Source organism: Sinocyclocheilus anshuiensis, unplaced genomic scaffold (assembly GCF_001515605.1).
Source record: "Sinocyclocheilus anshuiensis isolate Anshui unplaced genomic scaffold, SAMN03320099.WGS_v1.1 scaffold2571, whole genome shotgun sequence".
NCBI classification, from domain to species: domain Eukaryota; kingdom Metazoa; phylum Chordata; class Actinopteri; order Cypriniformes; family Cyprinidae; genus Sinocyclocheilus; species Sinocyclocheilus anshuiensis.
The window spans coordinates 77435-93914 of NW_015560621.1; the positions used below are offsets into that span (position 1 = coordinate 77435).

Genomic DNA, 16480 nt, shown 5'->3' on the forward strand with positions numbered 1-16480 from the left:
GGCTCCTGCATCAGCATCACACGCATGCGTCGCGCTCCTCACATGTGCAGCTTCGACCAATAATGAGCCGGCGTTCGGACGTAGAACACGGAAGCCTTCACTGTGCTTACTGCGTTAACCGCATAAGGATAATGACAGGGAAGAGAAGAGATTGCTGAATAAAGTTATTTTTGTTTTGTTTTTGCGCACAAAAAGTATTCTCGTCGCTTCATAAAATAATTGTAGAACCACTGTAATCACGTCAACTGTTTTAACGATCTCTTTAGTACCTTTATGGATCTTGAGAGTTTGGGTGGCGTTGCTGTCAATGGAGGCTTCTCTGAGCCATCGGATTTGATCAAAAATATCTTAATTTGTGTTCTGAAGATGAACGAAGGTCTTAGGGGTGTGGAACGACATGAGGGTGAGTAATTAATGACAGAATTTTCATTTTTGGGTGAACTAACCCTTTAACACCGGTTATGTCACTTGCCCACCGCCGTTTAGATTTTTTATAGCAATAAAAATCATTTAGTTCAGTTAGAGAACAGACACTACAATTAAAGATTACGATTTAGTTTCAAAACTAAATGCAAAAGCGCCTGTTTGGCAATATTTTGGATTTTGAAAAAGCTGTTGACTTTTGTCATTTATCTAAGGTGATTTTGTACGTTTTTTTTTCTTTTTTAAACATTCATTTCTTATTTTTTTGGTTCCAGTGTTTGCTGATTTTTACTGTATTTAAACTTTGTGTAATTAATTTATTTTATATCAAGGTGTATGTATGCTGTGCTAATTCGAAAGTGAAAGTAAAATGCACACGGACATTTATAAGCTATTTAAAAGCAAAGGAAAATGAGGAAAACATGGAAAATGCCAACGAACCCCACCCCCCGGTGATACCGGTATTACTGGTGTTGTCACACGTCGATTAACCGGTGGGAAAATTTCCTCACCATCACAACCCTACATACTAGGTATCACCAATATCTTCTGTCCACTGATCATGTACAAATCTTTTTACATCTTTTTAAATGTAAACATTTGATTTACTGTTACGTATTACACATGCTATAATTACATAGCTGGTTAATACAGATGAGGTCTTGTTGACAAGAATTAATTGTCCAGCCTATCTACAGTCTTTTGGCACATTGCAATAAGTAGGCAATTTTAAAGGGGTCCTATTATGCTCTTTTACAAAGTCTTGATTTTGTTTTGGGGGTGTACTAGAACAGGCTCTCATACTAGGTTATTGGAAAACACATTATTTTTCACATATTTTACATTATTACAACACCTCTCTCCCCAGTCTGGCATAAACGGCTCAAATAGTTCCTGTATCAAATGAAGGCCCGCCTTCTGAAATACGAAATGTACTGTGATTGGTTAGCTGGGCCAGTGTGTGCTGTGATTGGCACCACTCGGCACCTGGTCGGGAAATGACACGCCCCTTACCATAGCCACCTGCGAGCTTCAGTGTAAATATTGCGTCAAAATCAAATCAATTTGAGCGCGATTTAAACCTGGATGATTGTAACCACTCTAAGTTTGTCTGCCTTGGGAAAGCTAGCGCGTCTCCGACATAGTGATAACACTCATTGCCTTCTCTAGTGCAGCTCAACCAGGTCTCGTCCCATTCGTCGGTATTTGTGATATCACAAATCCCGGAAAATATGCGTTGCAGTCCAAACGAGTCGTTCGTTGTAGTTTTTGAAAAGTGATTTCTGTTAAATAAAATATCTCCTTTTGAAGTGGACTTTGAGCTTTGTAACTTTGCAGATCTTTTTTATGCTCAAACAGCAACATTACAGACTAGCTAAAGTTGAAAAAGTGAAAAAGCATAATAGGACCCCTTTAAAGACATTAAATAATGGCATCACTTTCCAACAAATGTTTATAAATTATTACTCTCCATGGAATTACATTATAGATGCATAAAATTCAGCCACAGCTGAAAATTCAAAAACACAATTCTTTTTCATTATAAAATCCTTGTTGATGAGACTGCAATACATAATGATTTTTATTCTTAAAAGTTAATTTCCACATCAAACCTCGCATTCAGCTTTAGTGGCCGGTCCCAGTGTCCCTCTGACTCTGTCCTCTAGGTGAATATCATGAATGAAGGTGAAGCCCTCCGGCTGAGGGAAAAAGGCCTCCTCTCTCTGTCCAAAGTTGAATTCCACAGCACAGTTCTTCACCAACACGTGTGGGAAAAGAGCACGCCCGGCCAGTTCCTCTCGAGAGACACGGAAACATGGGCCCAAACACTTGCCATTCTTGGAGAACGCCATTTCTACTTCCTCACTGCTCTCAAAGTCCTATGGAAAACAATCCGAGTGGAAAAAAATAAAGAGATATGGTTAAAAATACAGTCTCTGAGCCCATATTAAGATGCATTGTGTGTAATCTAATCTAGAAGTATGAGAGAAAAATATAATTACAATACAGCAGCCGATGATATCATTTTCACGGAACTTTTCCCCATAGTCCTCAAATTTACAGTTGGAGGATTTCTTGCCAGTTCCTCCATAGCCGAAAGAGAAGGGTTCTTCACCTGTAATACGAAGGAACAAGCTCTTAAACTACAATGTTAATGCAGCATAGAACACAAACCTTGATTAATCTTACTAAAGAAAAATGCATCAGGTGTCAAAAATACTTTGAAGCAGGGTAATGGTAAGTCTGGTCATTTACCAAGTTGAGTGTTGCAAGAATCCAGGGACCATCCGATTCTCACCACATGAGGGTCAGGCTCAGTGGTAGGAAGGTGCTTTACTGAAATTTCCTCATTTATCTAAACAAGGAACAGGACAATAAAGATCTTTGTGACCTATCTCATGCAATCAAACATGGCATCAAACACTAAATAGCATCTTTGTTACCTTCATTTCAAAGCACACACGTCCTTTGGTAACACCATAAGTGGCTCGAGCACCTGCCCACAGCAAGGCAAAACCCTCAATGGTCAGAGGGTATCCGCTGTATCTGTCACGAGCCACCTTGAAGTGCAGGTCACAGTTATCTAGAGACAAACAAACAAGAAGCAATTCTGTAATGTACTATTCTGTAATGTGAATAAAACGGTGAATAATTAGATACATTTACATCATAGACATCCATTATCTCGAATATGTTCATTCTGCTCTCTGTCTGTTTTGTTCAGTGTTTCTTTGTGTGGACACAGACACTGTGAACATGCTGTGTGGTATCGGAGAATTTAATGAGAATGAGTATAAGTACATGGTGCATCCCTAATGAAAATACAGCACTCCAAATTGGGGTGCAATGGAACTATTTTGGTACGGGGCTTTCGGTTCGGCACATAAGTGAAACCACTGCACGTGTGGAAATTCTGTGTGAAGAACGCAATTTGACTTCCCACCTAGGATGGGACAATACAGTTTTTCCCACAGGATTTTGTGAGACTTGTTGCGGCAGGTGACGTGTTAGCATATTTATGACATCATTGCATCGTGTTTGCGTTCAGACAAGTTTTGGCACTTCAGATCTGTTCTACTCTCTGAACTGTCACATACTGTAATACAACTGAATAGCTGTTCCCATTTACATATTTTGTTTCTGTTGTCATACATAAAATAAGTAAAAATAGTGACTAAACACGACCCATTAATACTACATGTTAACCAGGATATACTAATCTCTCCTTAATTATACTCACAGGTGTCAATGACCACAAGTTTTTCATCAATGTCTTCCTCTTCTTCTTCAGCTGGGGGCTGTGGTGACCTTCCCCTAAAACAACCAAAGAGAACTATGAGATTGAGCAATACAAAAAACAAAGTAAACCCAAGGAGACCTAACTTACCTCCTTTCCTCACGATGTTCATAGTAACCATATCCTCGACTATCATCATATGACCTCTTGCGGCTGTACGATGAGCATCTATCATCCTCTGATTTGGCCTGTGTGTCCCAGTCACTGACCTGCTCAGCCTGCTGTGGAACATCCTCATTGGCCTTATTCTCAGTCTTCACCTCATAACTCTCTGAAAACATTTGGATAAATATATGTTAAGCTACATGACATTTTATAAATACATCTAATGTAGCGTTAAACTTGCACATATTGCTTTTGATCAGGTTGGACTGTGTGTGGTTAGTTTCTGTAAAAAAAGGGGGGAAAACTAACAATAACACTGATAAGATAATAATAATACGAATTCTACTACTAATAACAATATAAAACGCACTAAGGATTAATGAGCTGCTGGGTTCATGAATATTAATCATGTTATCTGCATGCGCTGGGAACTGATTTGCTAAAAATCAAAACAGGGAAGATAATAGGTGAGCACCAGCCAATGAGATTGCCGTTTGCGCATTTGTTCCGCCCACTACTGGAGAAACCGGCATTATCTTATGGCTGTTCTTAAACACTGAAGAATTCCAAATGAACTTATTTTGACAAGAAAATACAACAAAGCATATCGTTTACATGTAGCGCGTCAATTCTGCATGGTATGTAAGACTCTCTCGCTCGCTCTTTTTTTGCGTGTGTGTGAGAAACAGTGCTCTCAGCAAAGCGACAGTGAGTCGTGTGCCTTCACACTTGAGTTTATGGTACGGCAAATACAGGTACGCTGCGCATCCATTGAGCTGAATTGAAAAATAGCACAGATCTCTTGATGGAGAGCGAAACTCTGAAGCGCTCAGTCAGAGTGTTAAGCAAGTGAAAATATATCTGTGCTAAACTTATACTTGGCCTCCAACTCACACACTGGCGAGTAAAATCTAAGAATTTATTAGCCAATGGCTAATGTTAGACATCATTTAGTCACCCAGAGTGAAGATTTAGTCGCATATGCGAGTGATTTACTCGCATGTAGAGGGTTGTCACCCTTTGTGGTTTATACACTTGACCAGACTTACCAGATTCTTCCTGCTGGCTGCTTTGACTTGAGTCTCCCTCTGGGATCTGCCGTGACGCTGGCTCGTCAAACTTCTGCTCCCCCTGTGGCTCCGCACGTAAAGGAGTCTCCTCATACTCCTCCTTCACCTCATCCTGCTTATAGTGCTGCCTGGCTGGTTCCTCATGGTACGACTGCTTGGCCCCAGGCTCCTGGTATTCATCCTGGTCATAGGAGTAATGCTCTTTCATCTTTCCTGACATCGCGTCTGATGAATAATCACTTGTTTCAAAACCAGGGATGGGGGTCTCGGTGCTGTCCTCATTGCCTTCGTTACTCTCGGTTCCCTGATCATCAAATCCACCCTGGTAGAGGTCTGTGCTGTTTCCATCATCAAACTGTGCCTTGTCCTCTTCTCCATAATCTCGCTTCCTGGCTGCAAATTCTGTGTAGAAATTAAGCAGAGTAAACATATCTTGTTGCATTAATGTCTAGAACCAATTTCCATGACTCTTCCAGTCATTTTTGATTACTCAAATACAATTTTCTAATCATATATATATATATATATATATATATATATATCAAGTGTTCTTATCTGGCAGTTCTCCATTTTTTGCCTTCTTTGATGGCTCAGATGGAGGCCAGTAGCAGCTCAAAACCTGTTTGTTCATTTAAACAAATACCCAATCACAAACCAGTCAAAAACGGAAAAGTCTTTCACAATATTATACAGATATATATATATATATATATTTTTTTTTTTTATACAAATTTGTACATATTATGCAAAAAAAAAAAAGCAATTCCAAAACAACTATTTTTTTTTTTTAAACATCCATGGCTTATTCGTGATATTTTGTAATTTCTAATTCACAAGCATTATTTTCTTTGTCTTTCTTTCTTTTTTTTTTTTTTAAGTAAAAGTTTTTTTTCCATGCCAGGAAATCACAAATAATTTTTTTGCATTAATGTCAATGCTGCAATGGTTACACTTTATTTTAGAATCAGAAGAGCTTTATTACCAAGTATTTACACACACACACAAGGAATTTGACTTGACGACAGGAGCTTCCAGTGCAGAAGAAAGTACAGACATAGTGCAGACATACATAGGAATAACACAGTAGGGATGGAATATAACACTAATATAAGAAAAAACAGAATTAAATAATGTACAATATACTGAATAGAAGTATAGGAAAAATTTTTTAGTTGTTTAAATAAATGTACACATACAAATGTAAAGATTTAGGGTATGCTTATTACAGTGTAATTGCACAAATAATTACTGACAAATATTAACTAACAACATGTACTTTATATATAATGTAATATTTGGAATTAGTGTTAATTGCTAGTTATTACTATAGTTAGTACATGTATAAAAATACTCTGTGAAATTTCCACAATATATCCATGACTTATAAGATTCTATTAATTTCTTACTGATTTTTTTCATGCCACCAGATTTTTCCAGTTGTAAAATGACAAAATGTTAAGTTTTCCACGACAATGGAAGCACTTATTAGATCATGCCCCTTCTTGTATTTCCCAGATGGATGTCCTACATCAAAAGGGGTCCCCCTATGGTGGTCTGACACGTTGCCAGGCGACCCTAATAAATAATCTCTCCTAATCTCTGTGAAGCACATCCCCATTCGCAACAACACAGCCTGCATTACAGCTTCAGAATGTAACCAAGTCAAAACACATACGTAAAAACACACTTTACCTTCCTCCTGATAATCATTGCCCTCTCCCGGCTCCCCGCCAGCCTCATAGTCTTGTTCCTGCTCGTCCGATGGCGCAGACCCAGCCGCCTCGGCCTCCAGTGCCGCCTGCAATCTGTCCGCCAGATCCGCCTTCAGCCCGCGAGTGTCCAGGCCTCGCCGCTGGAGCTCTTCTTTCAGCTCATTGACTTTGAGCTTTTTGACATTAAGCCCGCTCATGATGCATGCACCCCTACAGCAGTTTATTCCAAACTGTGCGGCTGTACAGTCAGAGTAAACACACGGGAGTCATTGATTGGTTACTGTACGCGCTCGGCGGATCATCTCCACACTCGCTAAAATATTAGCCTGCAAGCTAACTGGCTGACTGAGGCAAAGGTCTTTGTAGCTAAAAGACACTTTCACTTCATTTGGAAGGGTATTTCCGCTTTAGTACATGAACTACAACAACATGCATAGACCAAAATCCATTCGTTTACGGGTCAAAACAATCTATTGGCGTGTTTCGTTGTATCCACAGTTAGCATTCCAGCGAACTATGGAGTCAAGTAACGTTATTTTGCGCGCAAAATCCACCCGCCTCACATGCATACTCTAAAATAATCAAATATCAGTTTAAATCAATAACTGAACATATATACTACCTCGTGTGCTCAGAAAACAAAATATTTACCTTTATCTGTCAGTTTCCCCCTCAAGCGAATAGTCCTTACGATGTTTTCGAAGATGGAGGGTGACCGTGGCTGCCTACTTCCTCCGCGCGGCGACGGTCCGCGCGCTCTCGGTCCCTGCAGCTGATTGGCTGAAGCTGCTGTCTGTCTATGACGCTGGAGCCAATAATAGAAGTCATACGCAGCCTTTTTAATGTTCATATAAAAACAACGTAAACGTGTCAAATACAGCAACTTAAATATAGTTTAACGTATACAGGTAATTGATTTATAGTTAGAAAAGGAATATTGGTTAAAGCTTGTTTGACCTAAATAAAAAGTTGAATTAAATACATTTTGTTTTGTCCAAGTTAAAATAACCATGCAACACTTTCCTCCCTAATAAGCAAAACTATTAATAATTAGTATTATTTAATTTCTCGATAACACAGTAGTCAATTATAAACTGGGATAAGTGCTCATATTAATGCACAATATTTTTTTTTTCAAAACATTTTTTGTCAGATATTTTATTTTTTGAAATTAATTATTACGAATTAATTTACGAATTAATTATTACTATTATTATTATTATTAAAAAGGTTATATAAATAATATATTTATATATAATAATATAATAAAGTAGGCTACTTGTATTTAATGTATATTACTTAGTAATTTACGTTTTATTTTATCAGTATGTATTTATTCATTTGCAAGGGGGAAAAACAGTCGAGACACTGAAAGATCAATGCGTCAAGATCAGTGTCTGTCTTGAGTGTTTGTGCAACATTTGTACAATACCTGATCAGTTTAGAACCAAAGGAATCTGTCCGTTCGGTGATTAGGACGATTGAATTGTTTCGATCAATTGCGATCGATTAATCTTGCCTTGCAATCGGTTATCGGCAGAGCTTGACTTCTTCTTGACTTCTGCCTTGTTTACAACAGCCATTGATGTTGAATAAGGAAGTACAGAACTCACGGCATATCCTGTGTAATTGTTACAATGGAGAGAGATACTTCTGCAATCACTTTAATTAAAGCTCTTGGGTGAGTAACGCTGAAATAAACAGCAATTTTAAAACTTTGTTTTGTTTTCAAGGTAATTACACTCAGGGCTGTTTTAATATTTCATAGGTATAAAAGCAGAGAGTGCTTGAAGGAATGTAAATGTGATGAATTACCTTGCCCGCTGCTCACCTGGTTGATCTCAGAACTAAGAGCAAGTTGTCCTGATATTCCAGGTAACCCAACCGAGACCTATTTCACACTTCTGTATTCACTAACGAATTTCCATCGCTTTTTAGTCGTTCGTGATGAGTAAATAAGGTATTTCAATGTATCATATTTAAAATATGATAAATTATTTTCATGAATAGACTTTTAAATCTAATTATTTATATTTAGCTTTAATTCTAGGCCTGGGATACAACTACAATCCTGCCTATAAAACAACATTTTGCACAACTTTAGTTTAACCATCTTTTTGTATTATTATCATGGATAAAATGTAACTGTGCTTCAGCACGGCATGTTGGTGGTGCAGTTCTGGTCGGGGAGTTGAGGGAAGTGCTGAAGGAGATGTCCTGTCCTCAAAATGCACTTACATCAGAGCACCTTAGCCCACTTCTGTTGTTCAGAGTGACCGGTAAGGTAGGGAGGTGATAGATAATGTCAGTCAGTGCATTTTTAGGTTTTTCTGTGAAGTGTTACTGTACATATTTTCACTCAATTTACAGAGTATTTGGTGTCAGAGTTGGCGGCAACACGCGTGCTGATGTACAGAGAGAGTCATCCAGAAGATACAGAAGAGAGTTCTGAGTCAAAGGGCAAAAAGCAAAGAAAATGGGAAAGTCTTAATGATGAGCAACAGGAAATCAGTCCAGCACGAGAGGATAAAACTAATTTGAAAGAAGTAAATAAAGATCTAGCAGAACTCTTTCAGACTCTTGGCTTAGAAACATCCTCTCAGATAAGTGATGCCTGTGCAGAGGTAAGAAACATCACCAGTGAAGGACTAGTAATTATTAGTAATTTAACATTTTTATTTTTATTTTTTTGGTGATGTCTAACATATGCGTCATTTATTCAGGTGGAGTCACGGCTGACATCACTTCCAGAAGGTGAAGTGCCAGAAGCATTATTGAAGTCCAGTCTGAACTCTGAGCAATGGGTATGTATTAAAGTGAAATGGTATGTGCACATCCGAAAAAAACAAACAAACAAAAAAACTTTAGAGCAGGAGCATGACCAAAAATGGTTGATTTATATTGATTCATTATAGAGCTGCACGATAAATCGCATGCGATATTTAATGCGCATCTTATCAGTAAAGCCGGTTCTGTAATCAGCGGTAAATCTCCATCACGTGCGTGCTTTCACATTGAGCAGCATTAACTACACAGAGCCGTTGTTCACTGATGAGCTGCGCAAAAAATCGCGCGAATATGAACGTGGTTTTGTTGGGCTAGTCAGTGAACAACGGCTCTGTGTAGTTAATGCTGCTCAATGTGAAAGCACGCACGGAGATTTACCGCTGATTACAGAACCGGCTTTACTGACAAGATGCGCATTAAATATCGCATGCGATTTATCGTGCAGCCCTAATTCATTATTTTTATTTATAATTGCTGTGTTGTTTGTTGTTTATGCCTACTCAGGTGTATTTATGTAAAGGAATTGTTCACCCAAAAGTGAAAAATTGCTAAAAATGTACTCACACTCAAGATGTAGATGAGTTTGTTTTTTCATCGGAACAGATTTGGAGAAATTTAGCATTACATCACTTGCTCACCAGTGGATCCTCTGCAGTGAATGGGTGCCGTCAGAATGAGAGTCCAAAGAGCTAATAAAAACATCACAATAATCCACAAGTAAACCACACGACTCCAATCCTTCAATTAATGTCTTGTGAAGTGAAAAGCTGCATGTTTGCAAGAAACAAGTCCCTCATTAAGGCGTTTTAACTTTGAACCTTTGCATCTGGTCCATACCAGTCCATAATCCATAATAATTCTTCCTCTAATGAAAAAGTCCATCCCCTGTTGTCCTCTCACATCAAAATCCACAGACATATAATGTTTAGAACTGTTTTCACTTGTAAATGGTGCTATCTCTTCTGATTCAGGCAAGATGGCTTTTTTACTCTATTTTAGTCATAAGCAATGGATTGATGTTAAAAACATCATAATGATGGTTTGTTTATTACAAAAACAGCTTTTCGGATCACACAACATTATTTGATGGACTGGAGTTGTGTGGATTACTGTGATGTTTTTATCAGATGTTTGGACTCTCATTCTGTCTGCACTCATTCACTGCAGAGAATCCATTGGTGAGCAAGTGATGCAATGCAAAATTTCTCTAAATCTGTTCTGATGACAACTCATCTACATTTTGGATGGCCTGAAGGTGATTACTTTTTAAGCAAATTATAATTTTTGGGTGAACTATTCTTCTAAATATTTTAAAGTTGTAATTTTTTTGACTGCCTGACAAACACAGAAAGGGCCAAAACATTGTTTGTCTAGTATTTAGTGAAAGTGAAAGTGACATGACATGTGGCCAAGTATGGTGACCCATACTTGGAATTAGTGCTCTGCATTTAACCCATCCAAAGTGCACACGCACAGCAGTGAACACACACCCGGAGCAGTGGGCAGCCATTGTTTTGCTGAGGCGCCCGGGGAGCAGTTGGGGGTTCGGTGCCTTGCTCAAGGGCACCTCAGTCGTGGTATTGAAGGTGGAAGAGAGTGCTGTACATTCACTCCCCCCACCTACAATCCCTGCCGGTACGAGACTCGAACCCACAACCTTTGGGTTACAAGTCTGACTCTCTAACCATTAGGCCACGACTTCCCTATTTAAATAGTAGAACTGTGTCAGAGTCACACTGACCTTTTATATTCTATTCCAGGACAAATATTTTCACAGTTATTTTTTTCACTCTTAGAAAAAGATTAATGACATCAACAGAGCTCTCTGTAAGGATTATGAATGTCGGCGCCAAATGATGATCAAGCGTTTCCATGTCACACTACAATCCTTTACTTGGGGAGAGAGGGGAAAGGTACTAAGATTGTCTCTTTTGCAAACCTTCAAGCATGTATTTTGTATTAGGTTTCACTGAGCAAATTCTCTCTATTTTCTTTCAAGGAACGCAGTGCTTTGCTTTCTTCCATGTCACCCTGTACACCTTCTCTTGAGTCCTCCGTCTCCATTGCTAAGCTGTTGGCTATAAGGGAGGACGAGTCTCGCATTAGGCCAGTTAAAGCAGGGCCTTCAACAGCAGTTCACAAGGTGCCGTTCTTCAAAGTTCTGCTTCTAATAATAAATTCAGTGTGGCAATTTGCATAAGATTTAATAAGGATTTATACACAACATTTGTTTCTGCAGGTACTGATGGGCAGCGTGCCGGACAGAGGGGGGCGTCCAGGAGAGATCGAGCCACCGATGCCCAGCTTCACCAGACGCAGTGAGGGAGGAGGTGGTCATCATTATAAAAGGAAAAGACAAGAATATTCAGGAAAGAAGAATAAAAACACACAGAATTAGAAGGGTTTTTAGTGCTAGTTTTGTAACTAACACAACACAACAAAAGAGATTTATGTTAAAAGGAGGCAATATTTCCCATTAAAATGAGACATAAATGATCATTGACTATATAAAAAAATGAATTCTTATTTAATGTTGCAAATTACTTAATGCACTATTTCATTTGATGAACAAAAATGTGATAAAATCATTTCAGTGAAATGTATAAATATGAATGGCTACAAGCTTTATTTACTTTGAACAACCAAGATCTATGATGAAATTATTAAAGTCAATTATGTTTCCTTTGAAACAGTATTTTCTCTTTTAACTCTCTTCTCCTTATTACATTTCCCATTTAATGTTATTTATTTTTACATGTGCATTTTTAAGTAGTTGTTGACATGGTATTTCAGGCAGTGAAGGCAATGTTCTTCAGTGTGACATGCTATATTTCATTAAAAACTATTTCAACATTCTTCTAGATCTTTGTATTAATTAAAATACATGGTTTATGACCTCGTTTGAGATTTAAATGACATAGAAAATGCGTGTTGTAATGAGCTGTGGAATAGATAGTTGTAGAATGTTTTTAAAACACACACATATTTATGTTATAAAAAACACATTTATGTTATTATACATGTTATATATTTATATATAAATGTTAACCTGTAGTCTTAATGTTTATGTTAGGTTCATGCCCATATAAACGACCCCTTTGCGATTTTATCTCGCTATGCTAAAGTTTAAACTTAAACTGAGAATGGTAAGATGGGTAGAGTTTATATAAATATTTATCTTATTGTTAATATAATCTTCAATACTTTGGTGTTTATTGTTAAAGAGTTGAACTCATGGTCAGTAAATGGTTAACTGGAGTGTTTGGATTAAGACGTTATCTGGTAACCAAGGACGATTCCGCGTTCACACACCCTGACAACATATTAAAACGCGATGAAACACTGCACAACCGATGCATTTCATGAAATTATATTTACACTAATTTGTAGTACGGCAAAATATATATCTTTTTCCTTTGGACTGGAGTCGATCAAACGTACACTTTAAACTTAATGCTAGACTAAGTGATACTGGTTTGTTGTCAGTATGCTGCTAACGTAATTTTTAGGAGTGTCTTTTTTCCCCCCTTACAATATTGGATCATCCTAGATGTGTTTTTTTGAGTCGATTAAATGAATTTGATGCAATCCAAGCCATGTCTGGAATTCAGTATGCATCCAATCAAAGCACCAAGCCTTTTAAATCGAGTGAGGAATATCTCTATGCCATGAAAGAAGACCTGGCAGAATGGCTGGGAGATTTATACAACATTGACATTGACGTAAATAATATTTTAGGGGTGTTAGAGACAGGTGCGCTGCTGTGTGCTCACGCAAATAACGTGACACGCGTGGCGGATGATTTTCTGAAGAGGACCGGACCCGCGGAGGTCCAGCTGCCCGCTTCTGGACTCACGTTCGTCAGCTCTGCCCATCCAACAACATTCCTGGCTCGGGATAATGTCACGAATTTTATCAGCTGGTGTCGAAAAGAGATGAGCATTCCAGGTATATATGACGGTTATTTGTTTAATATAGAATTATTACTCAATAGAACATACAATTAGTTTGATAGAACATCACTTATTAGCAGTTCTGACACTTACCACTAGATAGTGCTGTGAGCTCACAATACTAGCGAAACTTGTCCATGCTGTTCGTTCACATTTAAAGGAGTTTTTCCTCATTAAAAGTTGTATACGTTAAAAAGTGAATAGTACATTTGATTAATATGTCATGTTCACTCACATGAGATTAAGACGCCAGTCATAGCAGTAGACTAATAAAAGCTTTACACAGACCCTTATGGGGACCACCATATTGAAATCACATGACCAGTCGAATACTGTTCATCTATTCATGCTATATCTTAACCAAAGACTTTAGTATAAGCTTTAAAGGGACTTTGATCTTAACTCACATTTTACTAATATCGAATAGCGAGTTTCTGTAATGACACCAGTAACTGAAAACTTTACTTTTGCTTTACGCTGCCAAGTCCAATACGGCTCACATATGTACTGTAGGTCATCACAACATAAATAAAATATTACTGAGTGAGTTTTTAATTTCAAAATTTTGTTCTTATAGTTTCTGATTCTGTTTTCTGTAACCATCTTAAACTCTGCCCCCATTGCAGATGTACTGATGTTCGAGACAGATGACCTTGTCCTGCGTAAGAACGAGAAGAATTTTGTGTTGTGCCTTCTTGAGGTGGCCAGACGGGCCTCTTGTTTCGGCATGGCTTCACCAGTCCTCATTCAGCTGGAGCAGGAGATAGAGGAGGAGATTCGTGAAGAGATGGAGGATTTGCCTGCTCAGTCCAAACCGCAGAGGAGCTTGATAAACATCCAGAATCTGGACGAGATGGTGTTGTATCAAAGATTAAATTCACATAATGTTTACTGATGTGTTGAGGGCATTGCATTTTAATTAAGAATTGAATCAAAATTAAGCAATTTTTGCATAAAATAATTTGATTCTATCAAAATTATAGATTAAAATTTGGTTTAATGCAGGGGCCAACTAGTAGTTAGCCAAGGAGTAATCGGTCAACTTTGGTAAACTTTTCGGAAAAAGTTATGAGCAGTCTTAAAGGGGAAAAAAATTAGATGTAAGACTAGTCTAAGCAGTTTATGGGTCAAAGACGAAAAAGGGTTTAAGCATAAAAACAATAAGTGTAATACTGCTTTAAATTGTTGTTGTTTTCCCCCCCAAAAATAAAAAAAATGTTCTGTTTAATTTAATTGAAATTTTGTTTTTGTTTTTCTGAGCAAAAAAGAAATATCATACATTTTCCCCAGATTTACAGAAGAGACCCACTAAAATGTCATTCAGTGTAACAATCTTGTCAGGCATATTTACAACAAAAATCAATTTATGACATATTAAAAGACTAATTACTTTCACCCCAAATACTAATTAGTTGTAATTTTACATTTTTTAAATTTGCCACTATCCTAGGTTTTGCCCAATTGTCAGTAAGAATTTTTTACTCATTTAAAACACAATAAAATTTAATATGCTCCCTAATTCTTTTATATATTTTAATATGTACACGTCAGAATAAGCATGTTGTTTGAATTTTTCCATAAATATTGTGTTACACTGAATGAAACCAAATTTTGACATTTTATTCTCCAAAAACTTATTTGAAACCTTGAAAGTAGACACTTTACTTACATTTAATGTGCTTTCTATGGACATAAAATCACTTTTGTAAATTTATTTTGATGCGGACATCTTAACGTCTTTGACCCTTATGCATTCGGATTAAATAATCCCTTTAGGTGAATCTCACAAAACCTGTCAAGAACATATTTCACATCACAGCCTAAATTTTAAAAGGACAAAAACTGCATAACGAAAATAAAACCTACATTTGTATCATAAAGATTTTGCATTGTAACATGTTTGACAACAATTGAGAACATCCCCCCTCCTATTTTAAGTAATATAATGTATATAATATAATATAATTAATATAATATAATAATAAATAAATATTTAAATTATAAACTATTAATCTATCATGGTTGTTTGATATATCATTGTATTTTTTTTTTCTTTTTTTTTTTCATTGTGTCCAGAGTGACATGATGATTTTCATGACTGTATTTACAGTAATACAGTCATGAGAATGAGAATAAGATTTAGAATAAGAGAATAAGATTTTTTTTTGCAGTACAGTAATATGCATTTAAGTTAAGTAAAGAAAAAATAATGTTTGGGATTCAAAATCTAATTTTTTTTTCACTCCAGAAGTCTAACGAACAGTTTCTCAGTCACAGTCGCTGTTTGTTGTTAGTAATTAGTCATTTAGCAGATACTTTAATCCAAAGCGACTTGCCTGTAAGTACACTTATTACAGGCACAAGCCATCTGTAATTGCTTTGCTCAAGGGCACAATGATGGCAGCTCATCGCTTGCTCCTTCCAGTGACTGAAACACTACACCCCCTATAACACAAAACCCACTGTTATTCAGCGTATATGGCATGCAAGAGGATGCCTTGGAAACAAGGACACCTAAAGGGTCAAAGCTGAACATCCATCTATACCTATAAGATTCATGCCTCTTTTTACCATTTCAAATGATCTGCAGGGATAGGAAAAAGGAGGGGAACTTTGAATTAGACTGCCATTTTGATTTGTGGCTCTCCTCACTGATTTATGGGGCTCTCAAAGTGGCAGGTTACATCTGCTTAGAATACTCTGTCGGGTGTGTGGGTCATGCCAATAATGTTTCTGAGTTTATGTGTGTGCAGGTCCAGCTTCTGATAAGCCGATGCACTTGCCCATCCCAGTTTCCCATGGTGAAGGTATCAGAGGGCAAATACAGGGTTGGAGTCTCCAACACTCTCATATTTGTGCGGGTACTGTATATAAAACCTGTTTCTGTCAATTGATCATTTTAAGCGCTACTATTGTTCCAGCATAGACAAGCAAAAATATGTGTTGATCCATCATAGTCAATAAAAAAATATTTTACTATCTCAGAAGCTTTGTTGAAAAGAAATGGAAGAGTATTTGTTTTGTGGAAATGATAACAAGAGATAAATGGCTCAAACCAACTGCAGATGACATTTGCTCATAAAGGTGTGTGTGTGTGTGTGTGTGTGTGTGTGTGTGTGTGTGTGTGTGTGT

At 37.4% G+C, this 16480-nt stretch overlaps 3 protein-coding genes across 3 annotated transcripts in view; 2 read left to right on the forward strand and 1 right to left on the reverse strand.

The window, feature by feature from the left end:
• Positions 1-7366, reverse strand: part of LOC107681881 (heterogeneous nuclear ribonucleoprotein U-like protein 1) — a 14761-nt gene extending 7395 nt beyond the window's left edge. Inside the window, exons 1-9 of the mRNA XM_016478248.1 lie at positions 7260-7366; positions 6589-6846; positions 4876-5298; positions 3812-3992; positions 3665-3738; positions 2868-3007; positions 2680-2779; positions 2427-2539; positions 2037-2303 (exon numbers count right to left, since the gene is read on the reverse strand). Coding sequence (XP_016333734.1) covers positions 2037-2303; positions 2427-2539; positions 2680-2779; positions 2868-3007; positions 3665-3738; positions 3812-3992; positions 4876-5298; positions 6589-6805 — 1515 coding nt within the window. The 5' untranslated portion in view covers positions 6806-6846; positions 7260-7366. The remainder of the gene's footprint in view (positions 1-2036; positions 2304-2426; positions 2540-2679; positions 2780-2867; positions 3008-3664; positions 3739-3811; positions 3993-4875; positions 5299-6588; positions 6847-7259) is intronic.
• Positions 7367-8186: 820 nt separating this feature from the next.
• LOC107681884 (protein FAM98B-like) lies at positions 8187-12208 on the forward strand. Its single transcript, XM_016478251.1, has 8 exons — positions 8187-8289; positions 8377-8483; positions 8765-8887; positions 8979-9232; positions 9332-9412; positions 11192-11308; positions 11395-11538; positions 11635-12208. Exons 1-8 carry the CDS (start codon positions 8246-8248, stop codon positions 11791-11793), a joined length of 1029 nt encoding a protein of 342 aa, XP_016333737.1. The 5' UTR covers positions 8187-8245; the 3' UTR covers positions 11794-12208.
• Positions 12209-12991: 783 nt separating this feature from the next.
• LOC107681894 (GAS2-like protein 2) overlaps positions 12992-16480 on the forward strand; it is a 10226-nt gene continuing 6737 nt past the window's right edge. The window contains exons 1-3 of the mRNA XM_016478265.1: positions 12992-13343; positions 13975-14204; positions 16102-16209. Coding sequence (XP_016333751.1) covers positions 12992-13343; positions 13975-14204; positions 16102-16209 — 690 coding nt within the window. The remainder of the gene's footprint in view (positions 13344-13974; positions 14205-16101; positions 16210-16480) is intronic.

Excerpts from the sequence above, each read along its gene's own strand:
- LOC107681884 (XM_016478251.1), top strand. The coding sequence starts at position 8,246 with ATGGAGAGAGATACTTCTGCAATCACTTTAATTAAAGCTCTTGG. Across the intron at positions 9,233-9,331 it reads TAAGTGATGCCTGTGCAGAG|GTGGAGTCACGGCTGACATC; the intron begins GTAAGAAACATC and ends TCATTTATTCAG. Across the intron at positions 11,539-11,634 it reads CTTCAACAGCAGTTCACAAG|GTACTGATGGGCAGCGTGCC; the intron begins GTGCCGTTCTTC and ends TTGTTTCTGCAG.